Genomic DNA, 18,858 nt, shown 5'->3' on the forward strand with positions numbered 1-18,858 from the left:
AAATCCGCAGAGAGTGGTGGACTTAGCCCAGTATTTCATGGGTACATTTCTCTCCACCACCAGTAGTATCCACATGAGAGCTGCCTCAAGAAGCAACATATCTCATCGAAGATCCGCACCATCTGGGTTATGCCATCTTGCAGCAGCTATCATTGGGCCGGAGGTACAGAAGCCCGAAGTCCCACACCACCAGATACTGCAATCATTCAGTTCTTGAACCAAGTTGTACTACCACAGTATGTAACCACTTTGCACTACAATGTTCTGTTTTGTTCTAATTGTGTTCTTTCCTATAAAAATTGGGTATAATTTATAACTATCTTTTTCTTGTGAATGTACTTATCTGATACTATACACCTGTGCTGCTGCTGAAAGCAAGCTTTTCATTGCATCTATGCATACTTGTGCGTGTGACAATAAACCCAGAGTTGACTGTTGATCTTTTCTTTTTCCTCAGTGTCATATGTATTTATATGCTATCTTTGTGCTATCCAAATTGATTTCCATCATCAGTTTTAGTAATAGTAATACTTTGGCTAATTGTTAAGGGAATAATGTCATTATATGATTTAATTATTAGATCTTGATATCATTCTCAGGCTGTAGTATTTATGATGTTTTCCCCTGCTGCTCGTGAGAAGACAATAACAACTCTTCTCTTCATTGCTCCTACAAAACTTTTAAGCAAAGAGCTACAGATTTTGTCCCATGATAATTAAGAAATAGCAAATATATTCAAGTTGGACCAATATGCATTTAACTAGTCGTTCTCACAAACTCTGATTGCTCTTATCTTTTAAAAGTGGTGTGTTTTCTAAGAATTTTTCAGGAAAATGTAGGCAAGCTTCTGCTACAAGCAAAAAGTAGATAGTACATACAGTATATAACTGATATGGAGGGGTGGATATTTGAACAAAATGCCAATCCAAGATGTTGATTTCTTCTGCAAAGTTATTGTACCTGTAACCAGCCAGGTAAGTGGATGATATTTCTGATTTGTGCCAATGGAACTTCACTATGGATGGTCCCAAGACCAGATGCAAAAGGAGGAGGGTTTGGCATTGGGTGAGCAACCCCATCCTGTAAAAACACAGAGCTACAGAAATGCCAACAGAAGATCCAAATACCTCATCCCTGGGAGAGAAAGGGTCTTCAAAGATGAATGATACCTGGGGACAACCTGAAAAACTGGCCCAGGACAGAGGACTCCAGTGAACTGCTTTTGCCTCCACTAAATAAGCTAACAGAGATAGTGAATATGCTTTCTCATAAAATGGGCCACTTACTATAGTTTACCTCGTCTTTGATTGATTGATAGCTAGGGTCTGTATGTAATTATCCAAGTTGATGTTGATGATGAAGGACTTTCCAATAATAATGTCATTATATATCAAAAGAAGATTCTTAGACATTGTCTGCTTGGAGTTGATCATTGCCTGGTACTATTTGAGCTGGTATTATTTTACAGGTACTATGTGACTCTCCATCCTAAGCCAGGATATTATCCAGGGTTTTTTACTTGTGATCACAAAGTGTTTTATCAGCTAAGAAATTGCATATGGAATTGAAGATTGTGCAATCACCAAAGAGCATTTCAAATTATTATAATTGTATTATTAATATGTCTTACGATAAAATTATTAAATATGTCTTGGCCTACAAATTTTTACAGAGCAAAGATGAATTAATTCCAATCACCACAATAACTTTGTTCACATCAGCTTCAAAATTCATAGGAATGCTGAAATGATTTATGAGCTTGAGTGGTCTTAGTAGAGCTAACTGACCAGTGGTGAACATTTTTTGTCTGAGATTGTTTGATAGCACTGTGTTAAACTTCTTCCAACCTATTTGGCATTTCCTGATAAATTCTAATTATCAGATTGCATTTATCTTGCATTTTTTCCCTCTATTTTTCAATAAGATGCCAGGAGCTATACTGTAGTAGCTTAGTCAGGAATGTGACTTGTTCTGTGCCACATCTCTAATTCTGTTTGGTCCCATTGATTTTGCTGTGTCCTGTGCACTCAGTCAATTCTTGATGTTTTGTGGAGTGAATCAAATTAGCTGAAAACCGGTAGTGGTCCTCAGCAGCAGGACAAGAAAGATAATTTATTGTTGTTTTTGGCTGAGGACAGCTGTAAATGCTTTTGCCCTTTGCTTTGCAGCTACATTCTTAAAGCAGTGACACATTTACAGCATTCCTATAGATCATTAAAGTGAAAATCTCAACATGTAATCCCTATAACAGCATTAAGTGACAGCTAGGCAACCATGATGATGAAGTAATTATAAGAAATCTACCTTACCGTGGTTGTGATTCATTACAAACGTCAAACTACTATGAGAGCATTGCAATTAAATAAAATAGTCAAAGTGCAAGAAAACTGCAGGACTTGAGAAAGGATCTGTGGTGAGAGACAGAAGAATTAATGACTAAGGTGAATGACTGTGTGGCTAAGCACAGCTCCAATGCCATATTCAAGTTTGCTGATGACACTACTGTCGCAGGCTGAATAAAAGGTGGTGATGAATCAGCATACAGGAGGGAGATTGAAAATCTGGCTGAGTGGTGCCACAACCACAACCCCTTACACAATGTAAGCGAGGAGCTGATTATTAATCAGGAGGAAGACAGAGGTCCATGAGCCAGTTCTCATAAGAGGATCAGAAGGTCGGTAACTTCCTCAGTTTTATCACTTCAGAGGACCTGTCCTGGGCCCAGCACGTAAGTACATTTACAAAGAAAGCATGGCAGTACCTTGGGAGTCTGCAGAGATTTGGCATGACATCTAAAACTTTGACGAACTTTGTAAATGTATGGTGGAGAGTTAATGACTGGCTGCATTACACCCTGGTATGGAAACACCAATGCCCTAGAATGGAAAATCCTGCAAAAAGTACTGGATACGGCCCAGTCCATCATGGGTAAAACCCTGTCCTCCATTGAGCACATCTACATGAAAGGTGGTTGTTCCCTCCCCCACCCCAGGAGATGGTCTCTTCTCACTGCTGCTATAAAGGAAGAGGGAACAGACGCCTCAGGACTCATACCACCAGGTTCATCCGCAGTACCACCGATGCGGCAGAGAGGGCCTCAAGATGGCTGTGGCTCAAAAGAGGGGAGCCATGGAGTCATATGTAGCTAGCTATCTGGACACAAGCTGGGGTCTGATCAGCCCCGGCTGGGTCACCTGGAGGAGGGTATGTGATGTTGAAAGATCCGAAACACCTGATGATTCCAGGAACATCACTGAAGATGTGTCCAGAGGCATCAGTAGATGTATATACACTGGAACAGTTATTACTCCTCAACCAAAGGGAGTAACTTCACTTGCCCCATCATGAAATGTTTCCATAACCTTTGCAGACATCCCACCTCTCCCAGAAGTTCCGGGAGTCTCTCACATATTGATAGTGGCTCCCTGATGCCCGCAAATTATATACAATATCCCGGAAATTGATTTTTTTGAGAGCGAGCGAGAGGGAGAGAGTGAGAGAGACAGAGAGAGCGAGAGAGACAGAGAGAGCGAGTGACAGACATAGCGAGAGAGTGACAGAGAGAGCATCCTGATTGGTCTCTCTTTGCGCTAAGTAGACCTATCAGTTTTATCTGTGGGCGGGCTTTACAGTTGACCTCTCTCTCTTTCATTGTCCATCAGTTCAGTTTAGTGTCCTGCAGCGCCATAGCAGAGTGTTCCAAAAAAAGAAAATAGTAAACGTACTTCACCCCAGACTACACTAAAGTGTACCCCTGCCTAATAGGTGTCAAAAATAATGGCAGTGTTGCTCGCTGCACTGTTTGTAACAGTGACTTTTCTATTGCCCATGGTGGGTTAAATGACTGTAAAAGACATGTTGAGGTGAGTCCTGGATTATGTCTCAACTAACCTTGAAGGACTGGTGCCAAATTACAAATGTTTGCCGGTTGATGAGTTCTGGGGGAAGCTGTCCAAAGTAAAATCTGTGAGCACAGGGCAGTTAAGATTCAGAGAGCTCTGCCAGTTGATGAAGCTGCTTTTGGTGCTGCCAAATTCTAATTGTGATGTAGAAAGGGCATTCAGCATGGTGCGTCACATTAAGACAGAATTCAGAAGTCAGCTGTCTCACAAAACACTTGTGAATCTGATGCCTTGCAAAATTAACAAATTCATTGACAGAGACTGCTATGAGGTTGAGACTTCCGGTTGAGACCTCCCTGAAATTAGGTTGAGACCTCCCTGAAATGAGTTTTTGCAGAGTGGGATGTCTGCCAGTGGACTCACTTTCAAGGACTCTTATCTTATGTTATTAATATTTCTTGCTTATTTATTATCATTTCTTTATTTTTGTAGTTGCAGTCTTTCACACATTGGTTGAATGCCCAGTTGTTGGAGTCTTCCATTGATTCTATTATGGTTTTTATTCTATTATAGATTTATTGAGTATGCCCACAAGAAAATGAATCTTAGGGTTGTATATGGTGACATATATGTACTTTGATAATAAATTTACTTTTAACTTTCTTCATTATTGAATGAATCCTTAATTCTAAGTGACCAGGTGATGATGCATGACGCAGTAAAGTTTCAGATAATCGATGACGTCACCGGCGGTGGAATTTGAAATTGTGACATCACACATTTTTAAGGACACCAAAACAATGATGTCATGTGTTCTGCGGGTTGCTACGGCGATTATGTCACGCCGGACCGTGCCGTTGCTATGCCGGTGATCTTATGTTAGTGCCCAGTTCCCCAACGCCCCAAACACAAGTAGCGCCGGGCCCGCAGGTACGGTACGGTTACCGGCGGCACTCAGTCGCCGCCACCACTTGCGGCCTCGGCGCCGGCGATCGCACTAACACCCGCCCTTCCCGTTTAGTTCGCCCCAACAGGACCGAGGCGGGCCACCCCTCCGCCCCCCCCCGGGGCAGCGTCTCGCCGCCAACTTTGTCACCGGACGTGGCGGGACCGGTTTATCGCGGGGGCTAAGAGGGGAGGGGAGTTTCACGGGGCAGAGGTCAGCGGCAAGAGGGCCGGGCGCGGCCCACAGGAACGGCGCGGCCGAGCACGGGGGCCGCCGCTGCGGGGGTACGGCCAGGGAGTAGATTCAAAGCGGGCGCCCTAGTTTGGGTCCAATCAGCGCGGCGTGGTGTGGAGTGCCCGGGCGATGCGTAAACAAGCGCAGAACTAACTCCTCCGCCCTCGGAGTATTTCCGTGTTTTCACTACTGCTCATTACAGTGTATCAAGTGCTTACTGCCATTCACCCACAAGACAAACTTGGCCCCTTCAGCTTCTCCTCTCCCCCTCCCCCTTCTCTGGCTTATTTATTTTTGTTGTTGAGGCATCATCCGACTGGGCTTCACTCCACAACAACATTTTTTTTACTCTAGTCCTCTTGTAATCACTATGGCCTCTTGAGAGAGAGAAAAAAATAAGGTAAGGAACGCATTCGCCAGAAGGAAGAAATCATAACTCAGGAGTTTTTGTTTATTGGGAGGGGTAGTAAAGGGAAAGGGCTAGATGTGTGTCTTACTGAGCCGAGCCGAGCCGTGCCGGGTCTTATCTCCAGCACCGTAAAGTTTGTGTAGGATGCGATCATGTGTCAGGATCAAGTTGCCAAGGCAGACGCCGAGCGACCTTGCCGTTAGTGGTAGTACAGCAGCCTTGAAGTTAAGGTGCCCGGCAGCTGGGAAATAAATAATGCGCCACAAAACTGTGTTGGAAACTTCTAGCGCTTTTTTTTATTTATATCTAGAGCGGGGCGGGTGGTGGGGGGGGGGGAAGAGAAGAGAGGCAGAGGCGAGCAGGGCTGAGACGCGGCTCCGTGCCTCTCCCTTCCTCCCCGCCGGATCCGATCGGATTGTTAAAACGACTTACACAATTTAATTGTGGCTCCGGGTCCGAACGGACCTGTTTCTCCCCCCTCTCTTGCAGACTGACGCAAATAGTGACGCTGGTGGCTTCCTGATGAGAGGCAGACACGACATATAGCGCGCTTGGTACCGCTCGGTGGTACAGTGTAAGCGGGCTTTCGCTTTCCCCTTGCCTCTCGCCAGCAGCTACATCATGCTGCGTAGTTTTTTTTTAATTTCCCAGGGAGGGATTGCTTCAAGCAATCGGCATCTCTCCAGTGCGAGAGATACAAGTGGTGAGATGAGTTTATGTTTGTGGATAAACAGTACTCTCGTACACCCCAAGGATAATATTTATTGCGTAGCATGTCAGCTGATATACACGGACAGCATTGCCGGGACCGTGTAGTGAAATTGGAACGGCTTCTTATAAGTGCAGTGCGCACTAGGTCCACGCACACACCTGCGCACACAATCCGACAGCACACAGCGAGTGAAACTGACAGGGCTCCACGTGTTCGGCTCGCACAGTGTACCCATTTATTTGCTGTTCGGCAAAGAAGGCAAGGGTCTTTGAAAAATTAAGGATGCCTGATTGGTGGCCAGTAATGCGATACGGCCTACTTTTACACACAGCTGCATCTTAACACCCGTCGCTGCGTGAGGATGCACAAGTAGCATTCAATGTGCGGCGTCTGGAAGTTGTGGGGCAGTAACGGGTAAAAGGCGTTTTGTAATGGCATATGGATTAATAGCAAAGTTTCAAATCGGAGAGTCATTGATAAAACCATATATACTATCCCGTCAGAATTTTGCAAGTCCAGATAAATAGTTACAATACTCACCCAAGCTTCCAATTATTATTAAGCTGAATGGCTATATTTCTGAATCATAGGTTATATTAGTAAAATACTTGGTTCTTAATAGACAGGCTCTGATTTAAAGAATAGTTACAAATTTATTTTTGAAGTTTTTTGTGAAAGATCTCTGAAACTAATAAGCAAACTGAAGATTCCCCCATGTAACCGATTTAATTTGCAGTATGATGTCCTTGCTTTTGATATGAGTTAAGACTGGAAATTCCCCATTGAGATGACAAACTCCTTTTACGTGTTTTTCAGTATTTTATTGTACTTTATATCTGTAAGCTATTTATAGATGATATTTTATTCTACAACAATTCTTCATATTGAAAAGAATGCTTCCAAAATAAATACCATTTATTGTAATAAAAACGTTTTTTGAAGTGGTCACTAGCCCTGCATTACAATAACTTTGGAGTAATTTTTGTACTTGGGTATCAATTCTATTGGTTCTAATATCAAAGCTTAAAAATGCCTAATGCCAAAAAGATTTGTCATTACTCCTAAATAAAACAATTAGTTATTACTTTAAGATTACAACTTGGGAGTATCATGACAATGTAATGTATAACATGTTAATTTACAGTTGAATGTTAAATAGCATCAGAAAGAAGTAAAACTTCAAAGGGCCATTCTGAATGAGTGAAGTAGTTTTAGAGTAACCGATAGCCTACCACTGCATTGTATTTCAATATGATTTGACGTTCAGTTAACATCTTTATCTTGTAACGCTGTAGGTTTGGGACACTTTATACAACACAGAAGAGAAAAAGCATAACCTTGATCCCTGATTAAAGGACAATGCGCTCCTGGAGAAGTTGATTTTCTTCAAATTGTTCCAACAAATTTCTCAGACAGATGCCTGGAGAAGTGCAGCTGTGCCGTGCAGCACAGCAGGTCCTGTAAACATACTGCCACCTGTCAACTTTGGCCTGATTTTCCTGTTCTTTTACTGTAAATCTTGTCCAACAATGGCTGCACAAAGGAAACACCTAGTCAGAGAATTTAACGCCTTCATCACTTGTTACATCTGCAAGGGCTATCTTATCAAGCCAACTACAGTGACTGAGTGTCTACACACTTGTAAGTAAAGCTGCAAGAATCGTCCTATATGTTTCTGAATTGTAGCCCAGGAATATTAGATCAGAATTGTGTGTATTCAACGTCAATAAATGCGCTTAACAAAATATGAAACAATCACATTGAAAATGATGTTTACTGGAAAGCTGAGTACAAGCACGAAGAAAATGCTTAAAGCACAGTTGTGGTGGTAAAAGATTTTTTTTTACAATAATAGACAACTCTTAATGTAACTAAAATCGTTTCTGCTTTCTGATAAGAAGAATGACCTTTGAAATGGAATGGTTAGGCTTCCATCATGGCTGTTCAGTTAATTATCTTCCACTGTATCGTACTAAATAATCTTGCTTATAGAAAAGCCAATCAGTTGTTTGTTGGCAGCTAGAAATACTCATCCTTCCTCAAACTCTTATCCAATGAGCACTTGTGCTGGTAATCTAAGACCACCAGGTTACCAAGCACATTAGTTGCCACTTGGCCGTTAACTCCCTTAATCAATAACTTATCATCTCAGAGTCTGCTGTGCATTCACTACCCTAACATCTCTTGCACTTTTGCTCTGTCCTCTTTTTCATTCCACAGTTTAGTCCTAGCCTGTTCCACATTATATCCCAGTTTGCCAAAGTTCTGGACTCAAAGGTTTTCCCTAGATAATCTGCTAATTATTCCTTTGTATACATTGTAGCACTCCTTCTTCCCTCCACTCCTTGAACATAAAGTAAGTACCACAGACTAGTTAACCTAACATCAGTCTTTGGGGAAGATACTGGAGTCTCTTGTTATGGAAGTTTGAATAAAGCATAATGTGATTAGACATGGTCATGATTTTGTTTAAGAAAAATCATATTTAAGAGTTACTATAAATCTTTGAGGAACTAGTAGGGTAGAGGAAAGGTATCCCGTGGACCTAATGTACTTTAGATTTATATGCGAGTTCTTAAAGATTACATAGGCTTGAGTCGACGTAGTAGTAGAAAAAGTGAGACAATAATAACTGCATCAATAGACAGTTCGATTGACAATCAGAAAACAAAGGATAAACTGGTAATTTTAAGGTTGGCAAGCTATCACTAGGTGAACCAGTGTGGAACTTCAATTGCTTTCAGTCTGTAATTAGATAATTAGACAAAGAGTGTAATTTATTGATTTGAATGATGATATAAAGTTTGATGGAGAAAATAAGTTGAGAGAACTACAACTCAAAAGGCATAGAGGCTAATTAATACTTGTGTGCACAAGACTTGTAACCTACCACATTTACAAGATAAAGTTGTTAATGACATGTTAGATCGTATTTAAAAAGTGCAGTGAACAACAAGATGGCTGATAGCATTTTCTTGAAAGAAGTGTTGTGATGGGGCACTTACTAGGATAATTAGAAAATGATACTATCTAAAACCGTAAGACATAGAAGCAGAATTGGACCATTTGACCCATTGAGTCTACTCTGCCATTCAATCATGGCTGATCCTTTTCCCCCCTCCTCAGCCCCACGCCCCACCCTTCTCCCCGTAACCTTTAATGCTGTGTCTAATAAAGAACCTATCAAGCTGTTCCTTAAATACCCCCATCAACCTGGCCTCCACGCTGCCTGTGGTAATAAATTCCACAAGTTCATCACCCTCTGGCTAAAGAAACTTCTCCACATCTCTGTTTTAAATGGACGCCCCTCTATCCTGAAGCTGTGCCCTCTTGTCCCAGACATCCTCACCATGGGAAACTTCCTTTCCACATCTACTCTGTCTAGGCCTTTCAACATTTGCCAAGTTTCAATGAGAACCGCCCTCATTCTGGTGAGTACAAACCCATATGAAACGTTCCTCATATGATAACACTTTCATTCCCGGAATCATCCTTGTGAACCTCCTCTGAATCATCTCCAATGCCAGCACATTTTTTCTCAGATGAGGAGCCCTAAACTGTTCACAATACTCAAGGTGCAGCCTCACCAGTGCCTTTATAAAGCCTTAGCATCACATCCCTGCTCTTGTATTCTTGTATTTAAATTGAGTAAGACCGTAAATGTTAGTATTGAGTGGTGTTATTTTTTAAAAAAGGAAAGGTAGCAAGTGAAGGCCAATGGATGTTGGTCTTTATTACACGTGGGATGGAATACCAGAGTTGGGAAGTCTCCCTTAATTATGCAGAGCTTTGGTCCCATTTTAGGAAGGACATATTTGCAGTGAACCGTGACATTTTATTTGAATATTTTGCCTGTTATTGGCTCCTATCAGTCTTTATTAGTTTCTTGAACTTTCTCCACTCTCTTGTAGTCTTTAATAACATGTTAATTGCACTCACCTCAGCCTAAACATATATTTCTAGTTCAACTTCATATGGTGGAAATGAGCAGAATGGACCGACATTCTACAATGAGAAAAATGGGAGGGATCTGCTTAAGAACACAAGAAATAAAAGAAAGAATAGACTAATAGATTGCTTGTGTCTGTGCTATCTTTTATGGCTGATCATCTATCTCAATATCATTTTTCTGTTATAACCTCACATTCTTTAATTTCCTCTTAAATAGGATTCTGAGGGGACTTGATAGGCCAAATTTGATGAGAATGACAGGACAATGGAGAAAAATAATTGAAAATTTAAGGCAGATTAATTTTGTGTTGACAACAGGGAGCCTAGAGTTATAGGAAATAGGCAAGAAAGTGGAGTTGAAGGCAAAATTAGATCTATGATGATCTTATTGAAAGGGCAGTAGGACCTGTATACTCATTTTTGTTATAACTTATACTAACAATCACTAACACATACTGTATGTGGACCACTAGGATTCTCTATTTGCTATGAACTTTGGTTAGTGCAAGTGTCAACCTTCTGCAAGTCTGCTCATCTTCATTGCTTGTTCACCGGTGACTTGATCCCATATGTGCATGGTTGTCTTTTTCTTGTTGACAAGGCTTTCAAGTAGTTGTTATCCTGCAGCAACTTAAAGGTAAATCTGTTGACACTCGTGGAGGGTAACATTTGCCTTCCACTTCTTGCCTGTTTTGATCTTGGCAGTAGTACAAGACTCCTCTTGACCTCTGGTGTCTTTTCATCTGAATTGTTTCTATTCTGCTACCTTTCTGTTAAAATTCCCATTATCTACAGCACTTCTTAAGTTAACTTATCTCTTCCTGTTCTCATCAAAGTCTCAGTTTCTCCTCTGCTGAGTAATATTTATTTTTATTTGTCTGCAGTTCTGCAGTTGTCCAATCTTATTCAAATCAATGCCAATCCAATTAACCTTACCAGTTTTGTGGTGTTAATAATTAATGCAATTGTCTTTTAAGCTTTCTTTCCCTTCATTATCATCCTTGGTATTTAACCAGTTTTAAATCCTCTGTCTGTAAGGAAAAATTAAGCTTGGATCCCTCATCAACTTTTTCTCAAACTCATTGAGTCACTTTCCTCCCCACCCACCTACCTAACTGCTCATGGAGATGTGCTCATAATATGTTTCCATGAGTCCATGTAAACCTTCAATTGCTTTGCTGCCTCCAAACTTATCCCTTTCGTTAGATTCACTTTGCAAAAACCCAAGTCAACTCTTGCTGCTGTAATTACCTGTCTTCACACACACCAGTGTTGGAAGCAACTTCACTTCCTTGGATACTCTACCCATCTTTTTCAAAGCTATACTAAGAGCATCCTCAAAAAGTGTACTGGGTCAGACTCTTCCGTTTGATTTTATATTTGTTGAAAGGTCTTTAAATGCCCTGCCTCTTCAAACTGCCACCATGCTGCTTGCCCGCCACTCCCTCCCCACCACCAGCACCACATAGGACGATTATCCGATGTATTACAAGGCACTGCCTTAGTAAATGCACAATGATTATCAATGTTTTCTTTTTTGTCTACAGATACATTACATTAATTTTTTTTAAATGTTGATTAAGCTACTTGCTGCATTCCATATAACCATATAACAATTACAGCATGGAAACAGGCTGTCTCGGCCCTTCTAGTCAGTGCTGAACGCTTACTCTCACCTAGTCCCACCAACTTGCACTCTCCCCATGATCCTCCGTTCCTTTCTTGTCTATATAGCTATCTAATTTTACTTTAAGTGACAACATCGAACCTGCCTCTACCACTTCTGCTGGAAGCTCGTTCCACACAGCTACCACTCTCTGAGTAAAGAAGTTCCCCCTCATGTTACCCCTAAACTTTTGCCCACTAACTCTCAACTCATGTCTTCTCGTTTGAATCTCCCCCACTCTCAATGGAAAAAGCCTATCCATGTCAACTCTATCTGTCCCTCTCATAATTTTAAATACCTCTATCAAGTCCCCCCTCAACCTTCTACGCTCCAAAGACTAAAGACCCAACTTGTTCAAAACCTTTCTCTGTAACTTAGGTGATGAAACCCAGGTAACATTGTAGTAAATCTTCTCTGTACTCTCTCAATTTTGTTGACATCTTTTCTATAATTCGGTGACTGGAACTGTACACAATACTCCAAATTTGGCCTTACCAATTCCTTGTACAATTTTAACATTACATCCCAACTCCTATACTCAATGCTTCTGATTTATAAAGGCCATTCATCGTAGATTATCGTGGTATTCTCCCTCTATCCATTTGATTTTGCTTTATTTCTCTTAACCAAACCAAGGCAATTTGTTATCACCAGATTTCTTAGAGGTGTACCCTCATCCATATGTCCTTCTGATGTCAGGTCAACTTCTAGATTTGTGATATTACAAGTTTCAACTCTTCTGCACTTTTCTTGTACTTTCTGTACTCTTTGATCTGTCACAAGATGCTCAATTTCTATCAGCTGTGTTTTGAGAGAGCCAGTCATTTTTTTTTCTCTCACCTTACTAGAAACTGTTCACTTGGTACTGGTGGCAACATCTTTTGCAGCTGAAGTAGACTATGCCTGCCGTCAGTGTTCTGTATAAGCCATAATAAGACTTCAAGAAACAAATCATTTCTATTATAAACGCAAACACGAGGAAATCTTCAGATGCTGGACTTTCAAGCAACACACATAAAAGTTGCTGGTAAAAGAAGCAGGCCAGGCAGCATCTCCAGGAAGAGGAACGTCGACTGTACCTCTTCCTGGAGATGCTGCCTGGCCTGCTGCGTTCACCAGCAACTTTTATGTGTGTTGCATTTCTATTATAATAAGTTATGGATTCAAACTTCATGACACTGTTCATTTACTTCAATTGCATTAAAATCAACATCTCTAAAGTAGGTAACTTTTGCAAGCTTTCCTTTATAACCCTTGATTTAGGTTTGTATCACTTGTATTTTGCTTAACACTTGATCCTGATCAGCTGTCATTTTGTTTTTTTCTGACCTATGCCCTTTCCCTGCAAATTATCTAATGCTTGAAATTCTCATTTCACGCCCTCAACTCTGTAATCTACCTCTGGCATATATTCATTTCTCTTTCATGATTGTCATCTGTGGATCCCCATCTTGTCTCCATTCCATTAATGGCAGTTTCTTCATGTTTTGGCTCTAATTTCAGGATCTGTTTCCCTAGACTTTTCTCCACTGTGGCTTTCAAGACCTTCATAAGTCTGAGTTCTGTAAGTGCCAGTTATCACTCTTTCAGTCCATCCCGAAACCTGGCTACAGAAATGCAAATTATGGGGATATACAGTATGTGGATAGTGTTAAATTTAATGTTATACATTCTTACTACCTCATTTGAAGCTCGCATGAGATATAATGTATTAAACATGTTGCACAAGGACCACTCACTTTTTCTTGTTCAGAACAAAACTCTTCTCTTCCCTATTTTCTGGAGTCATGAGTTATGTTAACCTTTATCTACAGATGTTTCTCACCTACTGTATATGTATATTTTTGGCTTATTTCATTATTACTCTACACTCAAGATCAGCGTCCTGTAGCAACATCATTTTCTACATCCTTTCTATCACCTTCCTATTCTTGCCATATTTATTAAATGTGCCTGAATTTTTACCTCACACATTTTAATAAACACCCTGTTTCAAAATTCTTATACACAAAAGTAAATCCATTGTATAGAGTGGTTTCAGATTTATCATTTTTAATTTTTCATGCTTGAATTGTAGTAGGATTGAGAATTATGTCTGGGGTTTTTAGATTTTCAAAGTTAACCTTTATTGATGGATGTGGTTATCTGAAGTATAGCCCAGTGGTCAATTGGATTAACAGATATGATGTGCATATTTAGTTATGATTGCCTATATAGTAATGATCAAGCAGTGTTCTGATGTTTAGTTGCTTTCTGAGCCTGTCCCTTTAGGATGGGTGCCAAACACGTGTGTAGCCAGTTTCTGTTACCATTGAATGATTTTTTAAAAAAATCTGCTGCTTAATCCTTACTCCCCAATTTACCCCTCTTTGGGAAGTTACAAGGTTACTAAAGCCAGAAAAAAAAGCAGTAGAGAATTATTTTCTTTCTTTTCTGCTTTGTGGACTGTTGGAGTAGCAAATTCTTCTTATTCTGCATTATCATTGAAAATTTTACAATTAAAGTGTGACATTAAAATCCACAGACACCTGTTTGTACACAAAAGGGAGGGAATAATGGCGTAGTGATAATGGAATTACACATGGCTTTTGAAAAACGGTGTTTAGTAAGGATTCTTTCAGTAAAAATATCAGGAATGTTAAAGCATGCAGAAGAAATTGACAGAAGTTGTTTGGGCTGCTCTTTTGGGTGGGAATCACGTAATCAATAATGCCCCCTAGGACCCTGACCTTATGTTAATATTCACAATAGTAAAATAAGCTAAACATTTAAATTTTGGCGTTGGGCCTCCTGGGCTTGCTTCACCATTCCCAAAATATGATGGTTTATCTTCTACCACAAGTACCATTTCCATGGTGTATCTTCATCTTCCTTGACTGCTTTATACCCAGAGATCTAATGATTTCGTTTTGAACACAGTCAATGATTGAACTTCCTCAGCCATCCGAGAGTAGAGAAATGTTACTTCCAGTGAAGAAATTTCTTATTTTAGTGCTGAATAGCTGATGCCTTATTTTGAGACTGTGAGCTTTAGTTTTGATTTCCCGTATCTACCCTGTTGGGCTGTCTAAGAATATTGTTGATTAGGTTATTGAATTGAATTAACTTTATTGTTACATCCTTCACATACATGAGGAATAAAAATCCTTACGTTATGTCGAAATAAATGTGCAATTTATAGTCTGTCTGTCTGTCTAGGTACCATATCCGATGCGGGCTTTGGTGACCATGGTTTCCCATATAGATCTATCCTTCGTTTTTTGGATGACTTCCATTTCTTCGATGTGTAGCCACTTGGCTATGCTTTTGATGTACATAAGCCGAGGTCTTCCTCTGGGTTTGCTCCCCTCAATCTTTCCAGAGAGTATGAGTTCATCTTTCCGCATGATGTGTCCTAGGAGTCTGAGTTGTCTTTCTCTTATTGTTGGTATGAGTGATCAAACTGCTTGGGCCCTTCTGAGAACTTCTTCATTTGATATGTGTGTGGTCCATGATATTTTTAACATTCTCCTGTAGAACCATAATTCAGCTGCTTCTAGTCTCTTTTCCATTGCTGGAGAAATGGTCCAGCATTCACTTCCATAAGTCAGGATAGAATAAATGTAGCACTGCAGTATTCTGTTTTTAGTGTACGTGCTCATCTTTCTGTCTGTTAATATGTTCTTCATTTTTTGAAAAACTTCTTTTGCCATTGCTATTCTGTATTTGATATCTGTGTCGCACCTGCCATTACTTGTTATTAGGCCGCCAAGATATTTGAATGTGTTGACTTGTTTGATGTTTGTATTTCCGATCTTGATCACACATTGAGGGATGTTTGTCTTTCTGGAGATACCCATGCTTTATATGTTCATAGTATATGTTTATAAATTTATAGTGATTTATAATAAATAGTAAGTACGATAAGATATACAACCAGAACAGTCAATATAACTTAGAAATACAATTGTGTCAATGTGAATTAGTCAGTCTAATGGCCTGGTGGAAGAAGCTGTCCCGGAGCCTGTTGGTCCTGGCTTTTATGCTGTGGCACTGTTTCCTGGATGGTAGCAGCTGAAACAGTTTGTGGTTGGGGTGACTCAGGTCTCCAATGATCCTTTGGCCCCTTTATATGCACCTGTCACTGTAAATGCCCTGAATAGTGTGAAGTTCACATCCACAGATGTGCTCGGCTGTCCGCACCATTCTCTGCAGGGTCCTGCGATTGAGGGAAGTACAGTTCCCATACCAGGCAGTGATGCAGCCGGTCAGGATGCTCTCAATTGTGTCCCTGTAGAAAGTCCTTAGGATTTGGGGATTAATGCCAAATTCTTCAACTGTCTAGTGGTTACCTCTCATTCTTCTAAATTAGCAGCTCTAATCTGCTAATTAAATTTGCAGACAACACTACACTGACTGGCCTAATCTCAAATAATAATGAGGCAGCCTACAGAGAAGTTATCACCCTGACACAGTGGTGTCAAGAAAACAATGTTGCAAAACTGTGGAGCTGGTTGTGGACTACAGGAGTAATGGAGATAGGCTATCCCCTGTTGACATCAATGGATCTGGGGTTGAGAGGGTGATTAGCTTTAAGTTCCTCAGCATAAACATCACCGAGGATATCACGTGGTTTGTACATATTGGCTGTGTGGTGAAAAAGGCACAACAGCGCCTCTTTCACTTCAGATGGTTGAAGTTTGGTATGGGCACCCAAATCCTAAGAACTTTCTAAAGGGACACAATTGAGAGTATCCTGACTGGCTGCATCATTGCCTGGTATGGGGACTGTACTTTCCTCAATCGCAGGACTCTGCAGAGAGTGGTGTGGACAGCCCAGCACATCTGTAGATGTGAACTTCCAATGATTCAGGACACTTACAAAGACAGGTGTGTAAAAATGGCCCAAAGGATCATTGGGGACCCAAGTCACCCCAACCACAAACTGTTCCAGCTGCTACCATCTGGGAAACAGTACTGCAGCATAACAGTCAGGACGAACAGGCTCCGGGACAGCTTCTTCCACCAGACCGTCAGACTACTCAACTTATGCTGACACAACCGTATTTCTATGTTATATTGACTATTCTGTTGTACATACTATTTATTATAAATTACTATAAATTGCGCATTGCACATTTGATAGAAACATAACGTAAAGATTTTTACTCATGTATATGAACTACTACTACTACGTCGGCTCAGGCCTAGGGGGCTGGTGTCGGGCAGTTGTGTAAGGCAAGGCATGTATATGAAGGATATAAGTAATAAAGTCAATTCAATTCAAATAGGGGCTTATTTTATTCAATCTCTCATGTGATAGTCCTGCCAGTTCAAAGTTCAAACAAGTTCAAAGTAAATTCATTATCAAACTATGTATATCATATACAAACTTGAGATCCATTTTCCTGCAGGCACCCACCAGAAAACAAATACAATGAAAGCCATGAAAAAAACACATAACAAAGACTGACAAATGTGCAAAAGAGGACAAATTGTGCAAATAATTTAAAAAAATGTAAATAAGTAATATTGAAAATGTTTGCTGCACAGTCCTTAAAAGTGAGTCCACAGGCTGCAGAGCAACACACACAAGATGCTGGAAGATCTCAGCAAGTCGGGCAGTATCCATGGAAAAGATAGGCCGTCAGCATTTTGTGCTGAGTCCCTTCATCAGGACTAGAAAGAAAGAGAAGTCAAAAGAGCACAATAGTGGACCTCTTCCTTTACAGTCCCGATGAAGGGTTTGGGCCAGAAAAGTCATCAGTTTACTCTTTTCCATGGATGCTACCTGACCTGCTGAGTTCTTCCAGCATTTTGTGTATGTGTGTGTTGCTTTGGATTTCCAGCGTCTGCAGATCTTCTTGTATTTGTGAAACCACAGGCTGCGCAGTCAGTTTAGTCTGAGGTGAGTGAAGTCAGTTCTAGAAACCAGCCTGTGGAATCTTTGCTGTATTCCTTTTATAATATGTGTTCCTTTTCCAGTAGGGAGAATTGTATATGATATTCCAAAGTCCTTGTAATTGTAGAAGCGTATCTATTCTTACAGTCAAACCCTCTAGCAATGAAAAGAAATGTATCATTTGCCTTTCTGATTGCTTTTTGCTCTTGTGTCTTAGCTTTCAATGTCTTGTGTACAAGACACCAGGGTTCTTTTGTGCATCAACATTTTCCAATTCTCATCATATTTTACCAAAATACTCAATATTTGTTTTTTTCCTTCTGAAGTGGATGTGTTCACATTTTACCATATTGACCTCCATATGCACGTCAGTTCCCACTCATCTCGTCTATGTAGGCTTGAAACCTTATTACATCCTTATCATGTTTCAGTAGGTTCCTTCAATCAAATCAGATTGGGAATAGTTGTGGCCCAATACTGATTTCTCCATTAATGACAACATCTAACCTGAGATGAACCCTCTCTTATTCTGACCGCCAGTTTATATTTGTTAACCAACTCTCAATCCATGCTAATTTATTAGCTCAATGCCATTACTTTAACCATGTAGTTAACTATTGTGATCTTTTTTTTTTTAAAACCTTGTGAAATTCCAAAAGCACCATGTGCACATGCTCATCTTCTCTCCTAGATACATGATCAAACTCAATTATATTCTTATTTTTTGTTTTAAGGTCACATCTTTTGTTTTAGATTCCAACATTTTCTCTTCTAGTAATGCCAAATCAGTCATTCTATATTTTTTACTTTGTATGCTTTCTTTGTGTCTTTGCAAATATGCTTGGGCAGAAATTATAATCGTAAATTCATTTTAGAAGTTCAACACAATCTAAAACTCTATTTGTGGCTATATTATCGACTGGAGTCGGTGCAAATTTTTAATGATAAAGGAATAAGAAGTTTGTCTTCAGTCTTGGTATTTCATCACTTTCAGTAATTAATACTTCATTGTTAGCACATTAAATAGAACTTTCACCTGAAACTTTCTTGGTTTTTATCAGAGATAATTTTAAATTGTTGATAAGTCAATAAATTTTTTATAGAAGTATTTACTTATCATCCAAGTCCTTACTGATCTAGTGCCTTAATTTAAAAAATGGCTATCATTGATTTTGAATACTCTCTTTTTTTAGTAATCTCTTCCATCCTTTTCTCAT

At 40.1% G+C, this 18,858-nt stretch overlaps 1 protein-coding gene across 1 annotated transcript in view; it reads left to right on the forward strand.

Moving 5' to 3' along the window:
- Positions 1-4,713: 4,713 nt before the first annotated feature.
- The window catches only part of pcgf5b (polycomb group ring finger 5b), a 156,758-nt gene continuing 142,613 nt past the window's right edge, over positions 4,714-18,858 (forward strand). The window contains exons 1-2 of the mRNA XM_072239303.1: positions 4,714-5,422; positions 7,439-7,784. Coding sequence (XP_072095404.1) covers positions 7,673-7,784 — 112 coding nt within the window. The 5' untranslated portion in view covers positions 4,714-5,422; positions 7,439-7,672. The remainder of the gene's footprint in view (positions 5,423-7,438; positions 7,785-18,858) is intronic.

The sequence above is a fragment of the Mobula birostris genome, chromosome 21 (genome assembly GCF_030028105.1).
Source record: "Mobula birostris isolate sMobBir1 chromosome 21, sMobBir1.hap1, whole genome shotgun sequence".
NCBI classification, from domain to species: domain Eukaryota; kingdom Metazoa; phylum Chordata; class Chondrichthyes; order Myliobatiformes; family Myliobatidae; genus Mobula; species Mobula birostris.